This window comes from Procambarus clarkii, chromosome 66 (assembly GCF_040958095.1).
Source record: "Procambarus clarkii isolate CNS0578487 chromosome 66, FALCON_Pclarkii_2.0, whole genome shotgun sequence".
Taxonomy (NCBI): Eukaryota; Metazoa; Arthropoda; class Malacostraca; order Decapoda; family Cambaridae; genus Procambarus; species Procambarus clarkii.
This window is the reverse complement of record NC_091215.1, coordinates 26464141-26475679: the sequence shown is the minus strand read 5'-3', so window position 1 is coordinate 26475679 and position 11539 is coordinate 26464141. Positions and strand designations below refer to the sequence as shown.

At 37.5% G+C, this 11539-nt stretch overlaps 1 protein-coding gene across 7 annotated transcripts in view; it reads right to left on the bottom strand.

Moving 5' to 3' along the window:
• Positions 1-11539, bottom strand: part of LOC123769147 (cyclin-dependent kinase 17) — a 150367-nt gene that overhangs the window by 3224 nt on the left and 135604 nt on the right. For all 7 annotated transcript variants that reach the window (XM_045760113.2, XM_069309914.1, XM_045760114.2 and 4 more), the window contains 3 exons: positions 9391-9524; positions 5799-6048; positions 1050-1140 (listed from right to left, as the gene is read on the bottom strand). In XM_045760113.2, the coding sequence (XP_045616069.1) occupies positions 1050-1140; positions 5799-6048; positions 9391-9524 (475 nt within the window). The remainder of the gene's footprint in view (positions 1-1049; positions 1141-5798; positions 6049-9390; positions 9525-11539) is intronic.

Below are 11539 nucleotides of genomic sequence, written 5' to 3'. Positions count from 1 at the left end.
CTTGGAAAATTGTGATAAAGAAATTTAGGGAGGAGAGGGGGGGAGGGTGACATTCTAGTTAGAAAACTGTCACTCAAGAACCATAAAGAACATTGTGTGAGAAGCCCAATTTCAGAATTGCTGTAAAATACATGAATGGTGAAATACCAAAATTGTTCATGACCTTTGTGAGACCAAAGTTGGAATATTCAGTGGGTTGTATGGTACCCATATCTTAAGAAGTACATTAACAAACATAATAAGACATGGATACGATAAGTTGTAAAGGCATGCAACTAAATGGCTTCTGGAACTGAAAGACAAGAGATATGAGGAAAGTTTAAAGCCATTATTTATGACAAAGCTAGAAGAAAGAGACAATATGATCACTACATACAAAATGGTAACGGGAATTGACAAAATTAATAAAGAATTATTCTTACGACCTGGAACTTCAAGAACAAGATGTCAGATTTGAACGAACTAAAAACAAAGCTGCCAAAAAACTATTAGAAAATTCACTTTTGCAAACACAAGTGAGAAGGTGGTGAACAAAACAATCACTAGTTTCTAAGCATTATATGACAAAGAGGGCTGGGAAGACAGGGCATCACGCACATAGTGCCCATTCTGAAACTACTTGGGTAATAATTAATTACACACACACACACACACATGTCCCTTCACTTCAACATTGGCACACACCTTTTGTCTATGACACAAAGGAGGGAAAGTGCGAGTGACAAGTTTGTACTACTCTAGTCGTGTTCATAAATTTGTGCATGTAAGTGGATGGGAAGAGTGCTTTTAATGCAAATAATTTTATATATACAGTGTGTATGTATAAAATAATATATATCAGCTTTGGTATTGTTTCAGTAATCCAACGAATCTTTAATATGTTGGTCAAGGTAAATACAGTACTGTATCAGGAATGCATCTTCATAAGGAGAATGCTATAATGACTTCTTGATAATGCTTATTTAGTTTATGCTCCCTGTCCTGTTCACAGGAACACATACCTGGCATTAAGAGTGTTATGCACTGTTTCACTAACAATGGCTACTTACGGTCTTTGAGGGTGTGTATGGTATGTCCTAAAGACTCAAAAAAGGAATGTTTCATCGCTGCTGCTGCAGAGATCCTTTTTTTTGCTTCATACTAGAAAGAAACACATTGGTATGAGTAGTTAAAGCCGTTTTAATTAATGGTACTTGATATTACTGTAATGTTAAATATGTCTCAAGAAACTGACTTCAATGCATTTACATTTTATTATAATAAAACTTATTTTGAAATTACAAAACTATTTCAAGATACAGTATTTAAATGCCAAAATGGTTATTTGAATATCAGTACAGTATAAAGAAAATAATACACAATTTCCATTTAATGGCTTCGATAATGGCCAGCTTTTAGGATTAATTTACTAACATGTAAATTACTGTATATGTTAATAAATTTAATCCTAATAAAATTAAACACACAATGCTATAAATTCATTTAACCACTCTTCATAGAAAATTTTAGTCTAAAGGTGTTCAATTTACAGGGAAGGAAGGGGGTGATTTGAGTCCCGACTTACAAATGTCTGCTAACATGAATGGCCTCCCAAGTCCCTCCTTTTGTCTCAGTTGAGACAAAAACCTGTTCCACCATCCTAGTAACACCAACAGTGAAGCACATGTTAATGTGCTTCAGTTCCCAATGTGTGTACTGTATAACAATCGCTGAAAAATAATTTAAATGATGCAATCCTGTCCAATTCATTTGCCTCTAACACGTAAGGACCAAAATTGGAATACACAACAGCAAGCAGCTGGGATAAATCCTGGCACCATTTCTCCCTAAATTAGCTCCATTACATAATCTCGTCTTCTGTCCACTTTCCTCCTGTGCCCACAAAGCTTGTTCTCTTGATTTGCTACATACAAAATAAGAGGTACTAAAATGCATATACCCAAGCCACCCACCTAACCTAACACACAGCTAGGTAATTACAGGAAATGTGGACGTTTGAGAGTCGCTACATTTCACAATACATTGGAGATCATAGCATACAAAATGAGATGTATTAATTGAGGACAAGTTGGCTCATAAGGGCACTTTTCTTTATGTAAATGCCACATGTAAACCCACACTGCCCCAGTCAGCAATATTACTTTACTATGTGGGTGTGGGTATTGAGAGAGGGTACCAGGAGTGGGTATATAAAGTAGGGGTGGGTGTAGGTTCTAGGGTGGGTCTCAGGAGTGGATGTGGGTTTTGAGGTGGGTATCAGAAGTGGGTGTGGGAGTGGAGTTGTTGGGGAAATTACAATGTTGTTGAGAGTGGCAGCTCTTACACATCCTCAATGACCAACACAGTCACACACAATTGGGACAGCATCATGATGGAAGGACGGTGGGAGGTGTTTACTCGTGCTATGAATTACAAATGGCTGTATCCAATATTTATATTAATTTATTCAATATTAATGCAATTATGAATACCGCAACACCCATACATATTATTGGAAATTTTTAAGTAAGAGAAAGAGGAAAAGAATGACAAGAAATGTCCAAGCTCTACCATCAACTCGGTCAAATGCTAGACAGGACAATGTGGCACCCCTACCAGAACCACAGATATTAACACCAAGTAAAACACCCAGCACTTCCACAAATTACTATAACATCTTTCTTATTTGCCAACATACAAGGTATCAAAACACGCAAAACAAAGTCCATTTTCTAACTGGTCTAAATGAGAAAAGGCAATTTTTGCAGCTTTGACAAATTCACACAAAGGAGTGTCATGACAGTGAGATATGGATACCCACAAAAAATCTTTTAAGATGTGATAGAAAACACGGGCTACAGGGTAGGGTCAGCCTGTACATCAGACACACTTCATCTGCACAGAGCTGCTAAACACCACAAATTATATGGTGGAAGTGTCGACACTCAAAATGGAAATTCTGAATGTGGTGATTGTCCTTGTATATAATCACCAGATGCAAATCCTGAGCGTTTAAAGATCAACTTACAAATATAGAATACTGCATAGAAAACCTTACAAACCCTATCCCCAAACATTATCTTGCTTGGTGACTTCAACTTACGGCACCTAAAATGGAAAATGTCGCAAATATAGTTATACCAGAGAGAATCCCAGGGTGAAACTTAAGTGAACAGTCATACATAGATAACCTCTTGTAAATATGTGACAGACTTGCCTTAAACCAGCAAATAGTAGAACCAACTAGGAGAGAAAATACCTTAAATCTTATTTTTACTAACAATAATGAATTTATTAGGGACATGGCGAAAGAGAAAAAGATAAAACTGGAATGGGAACGGCATTCCCTCTATAAGTGAAGAAAACATATTGGTGAACATCTCAAATGCCCAACTCTATCCCAAGAATGACAAAGAAGGTTATGTAGAGAAATAGAAATGATTAAGCTAAGGTTGCAAGAATCATATAAAATCCAGAAGAGACAGAGCAATAGGCCATAAGTGAAATAGAAAAGAATCTGATATACTTTTTCTCCTATGCAAAATCTATGCAAAAAACTACATCCTGCATTGGGCCCTTGCCAAGAGTGATGGAACCTTGAAGGATGACAGCAAAGAAATGAGTGAAATACTGAGGTTACAGTATGAATCTGCTTTCAGTGAACCCTTAACACATTGCAGATCAGTGATCCAAACGAATTCTTTATGACTGTGACATCACCATCGAACCATATATCAGATGTTACCCTAACCCCACTTGACTTTGAAATAGCTATAGACAGCATGCTGCCCATGTACTCTACACCAGGCCCAGACTTCTGGAATTCTATATTCATCAAGAATTGAGGAAAAAAAAAAAAACTATCACAGACCCTAAACATCCTTTGGAGACAGCCTAGATACTGGTGTTAGCCCCGACATACAGTACTTAAAACAGTAGAGATCATGCCACTTCACAAAGGAGGTAGTAAAGCTCATGCAAAAAAATATTCGCCAAAAGATCTAACATCGCACATCATAACAAAATTTGAAAGAGTGCCAAGAAGTAAGATCACAAAACACATGGAATCATAGTACAGTATCTACATAACCCTGGGCTACATGGATTCAGAACAGAACACTCCTGCCTCTCACAGTTGCTAGACCATTATGGCATGGCCTTAGATGACTTGGAAGGGAAACAAAATGCTGATGTAATATACACAGATTTTGCAAAAGCTTTTGACAAATGTAAAAGTGTTATCAGACACAAAATGTGTAGAATTACAGGCAAAGTAGGGAGATGGATCTTTAACTTCCTAACAGAACAGAACCCAGAATGTAATAGTCAACAAAGTAAAATCTGAATCATCCACCGTGAAAAGCTCAGTTTCCCAAGGTACTGTGCTTGTTCCGGTACTTTTCCTCATGCTCATATCAGACATAGACAAGGACACAAACTATAGTATCATATCCTTTGCAGATGACACTAGAATTTTCATGAGAGTAGACAACATAGAGGATACAGCAAACCTCCAATCCAGTGTTAATGAAGTCTTTCAATGGGCCACAGAAAATAACATGTTTAATTAGGTTACGTTCTAATTACTGTTGGAACAGTAACAATTACTGTTAACAGAGTCAAACCACACTACACTGAAAGAAAAAGTAATGTAAAAGATTAAGGAGTAATCATGTTGGAAGACCTTACTTTTAAAGACCAACAACAAAGTTGCCGTCACAAATGCAAGAAAAATGACAGGTTGGATAACAAGAGCCTTCCATACAAGAGATGTCACACCAGTGATGATTCTTTCTAAGACCATTAATGGTCTCTAGAGTGGAATATTGTTACACACTAACAGCCCCATTCAAGCTGGAGAAATTGCTGATCTGAAGAGTGTGCAAAGACCCTTTACCACTGTGAGTGGTAAAGAAAATTTTACCACAAAAAGAGGCGATATGATCACTACGTACAAAATAGTAACAGGAATCGATAAAATTGATAGGGAAGAATTCCCGAGACCAGCAACTTCAAGAACAAGAGGTCATAGATTTAAACTAACTAAACAAAGCTGCCGAAGAAATACAGTATAAGAAAATTCACTTTCGCAAACAATATGGTAGATGGTTGGAACAAGTTTGGTGAGAAAGTGGTGGAGGCCAAAACCGTCAGTAATTTTAAAGTGTTATATATGACAGAGTGCTAGGAAGATGGGACACCACGAGCGTAATTCTCATTCTGTAACTACACTTGGGTAATTAATAGAATCCATTCAATAAAACATCTAAATTACTGGGACCATCTAAAATTTTTAAATCTATATTCCCTAGAATGCAGGTGAGAGATACATAATAATTTGCATTTGGAAAATATTAGAAGGACTGGTTCCAAATATGCACACAGAAATAACACCACACGAGACCAAAAGGCATCGCAGGATGTGCAAAATAGCCCCACCAAAAAAGCAGAGGTGCAATAGGCACACAAAGAGAACTATCAACATCAAAGGCCCAAGACTTTTCAACACTCTTCCTCTACACATACAGGGCAAAACTGACCAACCTCTCGCAGTATTCAACAAGCACCTTCAAAGGACACCTGAAAAACCAGGCTGTGACTCGTACGTCAGGCTGCGAGCAGCCGCACTGAACAGCCTGGTTGATCAGACCAGCAACCAGGAGGCCTGGTCAGAAACCGGTCACGGGAGTACTCCTCCTCGAAATCTTCAACAGGTAGAACGGATAGGATTATCAAAGAAAGTTTCTGTAACTTGTGCTTAATCACACAATAGTTTTTTATCTTATGAGTAATTAATTATAACAATAAAGGTAACTAACCAAGAGAAACTTTGTTAGAAGTCCTAATGCCGAGTCATGAGCCAATCTCGGTGCTCGTGCCAGCAGTGGCTCTCCTGTGTGAGTGGGAAAGGAATACTGGGAAAAATCTTCATTGTTGCTAATACCAGACCAATTGGCTTCTGTGGGGGTGCCTAATGTACGGAAAATTAGGTGAAGTTCGTCTTCAACTGTGGCACCGGGGAAAAGTGGTCGACCACTGATCATCTCGTACATAATACAACCAACTCCCCTGTAAAAAAATAAATAAATTATAAATCGAATTCAGTATTTCAAAAAACTTACAGCATTAATTTTCTTAAACAGTCCAACATGTTTTCAATACTGTTAGTATTAGAATAAAAAAAACACATTTTATATAGTTTTTTTATTATTAATGCTCATGCCTTAATTTTCTCTGTACAGATTAGCAAACTATTGTATGGTACTTTATTTTTTTTTTTTTACTCCTCTCCTCATTGCTAATAAAACTATGTGCTCACTAGTGTCAGGTTAAAATTATCACTGAAAAAACAGACTAACAAAAACAAAATATAGTGGAACCTTGGATAACGAACGTCCCTTTGAACAAATTTTTCGGGTTACGAGCTCAATTTCTCCAGAGGCAGTGAAATGTGTGAAAGGAAAATCTGGAACCGGTGATGCAGATATAAAAGCGTTTAAGGCGAGCAGGGGACAGTCTCACCTCCTCCTCCTCACCCTCCCCATACACCAACACTGCTCCTCCCTCCCACTTCACCGCCTCCCATATGCCAACAAGTAATTATCAATAGAAGGCACCAAACCGAGAAGGCTATGTAGCCATACACCAACAAGAGTCCTCAGTAAAGGTAAAGTGTACGGTTTAATGTTCACTTACTTTTATTTTTATTTATGGTTTATATTTATACCAGATTATTTTGTGTATGAGAAATATGAGGTATTCTGTATAAAATGTATTTTTAAGTTAATATTTTTGGGTGTGTGGAACAGATTACAGTAATTCAATTTACATCACTTCTTATGGGAAAATTCGTTTCGGGTTGCGAATTTTCGGTTTACGAGCCGTCTCTGGGAACGGATTAAATTAAAAAAAACCGAGGCACCACTACTATTGTGATACAGTGCCCGATAATAAAAGAAATTTTAGTTTTAAATCATAAATTAGTCTTGTTACTGTCAATGTAATGAGTAATTCAGAACAGTAAGCAGTCAGTGAAAAGAAACACTAGTGTGAAGGAAGTGGTGGTACAAGGGGTTCTATAAGGCTCGATCCTTGGACCCTTCTCTTCTTTATACATGTGAATAACCTTGCTGATGAGACAAGACCATGCTTATGAATGTTGCCAGACAATGCAATAAAGGTAAAGTGCAGTTAAAAGTTCATTTACTCTATTTACAGTTTTCATTTATTCCTTATTGTACGAAAATAAGGAAATTGTGTATGAAAAAATATAAGTAATATTCTGGATAAAATATATTTTAAGTTAATACTGTACAGTATTTTTGGGGGTGTGTGGAACAGATTAATTCAATTTACATTATTTCTTAGGGAAAATTAAATTTTGTGTACGAATATTCAGGTTACGATGCATTTTTTTGAACAGATTAAATTCATACACCGAGGTTCCACTGTACAAGTATTAGCTAATCAAAGCAGTGCCCAGTTTATGGCATCAGCACTTCAGGCCTCAACTGATGCACTAGTCAGTTAAAACCAGGCCAGCATTGGCAACATGTAGGTCTAGGGGTTAGACCTTCGTACAAGCCTATGCGCAACCTGCTACAACTAGGGTACTCAATAAACATAACCATACACAGAGAAATCACAATAGTTTGATATATCAATAAACAAATCCACAAGGGCCATGATGAGGGTTCGAACCTACATCCAGAATGATCCCAGACACGTCTTAGTCGAATGCGCCGCAACATGGAAAAGAATTGCAACCTGGAGTGCTACTTGCCCTCATGAGGCTCCCCATAGTCAACTAAGGCGCGTCTGGGATCATCCCGGACTTGGTTTGAACCCTCATCACAGCCCTTGTAAATTTGTTCATGACAGCCAGCATCACACTCAACAAATAACTCCAAATTGAAATGCATTAACAGCTCTTACTTTCTTATAGCTGCCCAATCTGTGGTTTTATATCCTAAACCTGTTCTTTGGCCTCGTCTACTCTCTCAACTCGACTATATCCAAATACTGTACTGGATATCAGTATTTCCTTGTATTTTATCTTTACAAAATCAGTTATTTTGGGTGAATATCAGGTTTAACATTGCTGCTTTATTCTCTCCCTTTGTCAGCTACAAAATATGTTGCCTCAGGAAGTGTATCCACTGTACTCACTAACTTTGCTCTCTACATTTCATCCCTATCTTGGGGGTCCTTTGTTCCCTATTGTTTTCGTGGTTGAAATGAGCAAGTAGTATGTTAGCCCTCACTTTTGTCATGCTCATTCCATGGCTGGCTCTTGTTTACTGGGGAGGAAGTAATATATGATCACTACCACTTTAGGCAGTCTTGCCATTTTTTCAGGAAGTGGTCTGATGAGCGAAAAACCCAACCTTTATTATTTGTAAACACTAAATAGGCAAGCAATATTTATGTGGAACATATGGAAAGGACAAACTTTATTAACTGACACACTATCTTATCACACTGGAGGAGATGAGGAACAGGAAAGGGTGGGGGGATATATGATAATGGCATACAGAATTCTATGGGGAATTGACAAAGTGGACAAACCAACATTCAAACTGAGAAAGTGAAATGAGCGAACATCAATGAAACTTGTAAATGAGCCACAGACACATAAGGAAGAACTTTTTCAATGTAAGAGTTGTTAACAGGTGGAAAGGACGGGGAAAGGATTTGGAGCTGAAGCCTGACCCTGTAAGAATATCTAGGCAAATGCACACATACATATGAACACTTGCCTTCTTCCTTTCTGTGTAAGGGGGATAGAAATAAACGTAAAAAAGGAAAGTCAACTAAAGAGAATGTCATTAGAGTGGAAACAAATACCTTGAAAAATAGACAACATTTTAAGGAAGTCTAATAAAGAAAAAAAAAAGAGCCATAATAATTACAAGCATCACAGAGAGAAGAAACATTTTTATCAGAGTAATGAGTCATTCTGTTACAGAATAATAAATGTGAAATTTAAAACATGGTTGATACAATAATGATATGATAAACATGCAAAATGGACAGCCAGTTTGTCTATGTTTAGAAACTATCTAATGTACATCTTACAAGATTATCACAAAACATTTGGGGAAGAGTTATCTTCTTGAAATAAAAAAAAAAACATGTAATCATACATGGTTAATTTCTATTTCATGATATAATGAAAGTAAATTATCTTTCAAAATGTATCACTTTAATTTTATGCTATTGTATATATATATATATATATTTTGTCAATATTAGTCCACTAATTGTATGAAACAAGTTTTATGACAGTACTGTATACTTGTTCACTCCAGTTAACTGTAATATGTATAAATCACATGTGTATATACAGTATATAAAATTAAAATCATATTAAAAAATTAAATAAAATAACAAATATGAAGCAGCACTCACCACATATCAATTTGAGTAGAATACTCTGTTGAACCCAAGAGGACATCTGGAGGTCGGTACCATAACGTTACGACCTCATTACTGTAAGTCTTCGTTGGTACAGACTTGGCTCGAGCCAGACCAAAATCTGCAAGCTAAGAAACAAAGCAAATTCATTGGCCTGCTGCATACTATTATACTACAGCTTATACAAAATATTTGTTTTAACTATAAATGAACCTAAATACTGCAGTAATTATATATTTGGCTTGATAGGAGAATATGATTTCCCATTTACAATTGTTCTCATTCACAGAAACTATTTTATAAGAAACTGAAAATACAGAAAAAGCAACATAATGTAACCAGTAAATACTGTTTCTTTCTAGCATTAAGGTGGTGCAAATGATTAACAGCTGTCTACATTATCTATTTTTCCTATTCTCTACTATATAAGGAAATATCTTGGGATGTATTTTAATACTAAAGAAAAAATTAAGTACTATATTGAAAAATGAAATGACAGTTTCTGGGCAGCCCTCAGTAGTTCTCCAGTACTTAAGACTGTGACACCAAAGACAAAATGTTAATAGGCCTCTAGGCTTGTGCAGATGTAATGCAAACCAGAACGAGAATCTGGTTCACTTAAGAAGGCAAGGGAAGCATGGGGATCAAAGATCGACCCAAAACGAACAAACCATTCTGAAAGTACAGTACAAGTGAAGCAAAATATGAATCTAGAAAGAAAAGAAAGAAAATAAAAATGATATTTGCAGTGAGTAACACCACTGTGCAAACTCACATGGGTGCCACACTAGGTGGCAACCCAGGGCACCTGGGAGTCTAGCAGACTTGCCCATTAAGGGGCATTTCATTGCATCCATTGCTTGATTTCTGGGCTGGCTCCTTATTAGGTCTCTGATGTTCATTCACAAAGTATCTTGTCCTATCTGAGGCATTCTTGTGAATAACATCTTAGATAGGTTCCTACTTTTCCTGGCAAAGATGAAAAGGATAACATCCTACAAAGGCCCTGCAAAGCAAGGCAGACTGCAGAGGCATCCCAGGTTTAAGTGTGCCAGAAATGTGCCCCTAGATGTCCTTCAACTATGCCTTCGCTTCAGATTAGCACAATAGGGCTGACAGGATGTTGTACACAACCGAGTGAGAGAATCCCTGAACCCAACAGGCAGAATTAACAGAAGCTACAAGAATGATCAAGTGTGTCCTGAAACACTAAACTGCTGTCTGGATAGCTGCAGGCAGCAAAGTCTTTCTCTAAATTGCAACCCAAACAACAAAGAAATGAGGTAAAGGATCACTGGGATGTTACGAGTACTGGCTTGCCGAGACACTAATAATGGGTCAGCCATGTCAGGCACAAGGGAAGTAATGCAATCACTCACACATCTAATCCTATAATTCAATGGACACGGAAAGATGTTCCAACATCAGTGTTATTGAAAAAATTCCTTAACTGCAACTCCAGCACTATCCTAGCTTAACACACACCACGAACATACTCATGAGCAAAGTTAACACAAGCACACAACAACCTATTCATCTCCCATCAATTGGTTTGACATTTGAGACTTGGTCCCAAGCACTACCCAGACATAGAAAGGAGAAAGCTTAAAATGGAGACCACCTAAATCTCTCAGAGAATATACCTCTGGTGGAGAAGGATAAACAAACTAACACCAGGAATGAGAAACCTGAAACAAGATGGGACAAACTAAAATGTTAGGGATATTCAAGGCACATGACAAACACAACACACCAACACAATCCTTCTCTCCGCTTCTCTCCTGTGCAGGCCAAATATGTCCCAAGGAGCATAACACTACTTTGAAGAGATACAAGTATAAATTCCCACAGAGGCCAGTGCATTGATGTGGATACCTGGCACATAAGTGAGGGTGCTGACTGACCGAACCCATGGATGACTTGGGTTGCTGCCTCATGGCATGGGGTGTGAACTAGTGCAGTGGTTGATTATGGCAAACTATTGTTTGCTTTGATTTTTGCTTCACTCTCAAGATTTAACGTATGTTTTGCTTTGCCCGGAATTTTTTATGGTTACTCTGTTTTGGATCTCTGATCCCTTTGCTACTTTCAGGCAATCTGATTCTGGTGCTGGTTTGTGGTGGGTCTGTGCAAGTCTAGAAGC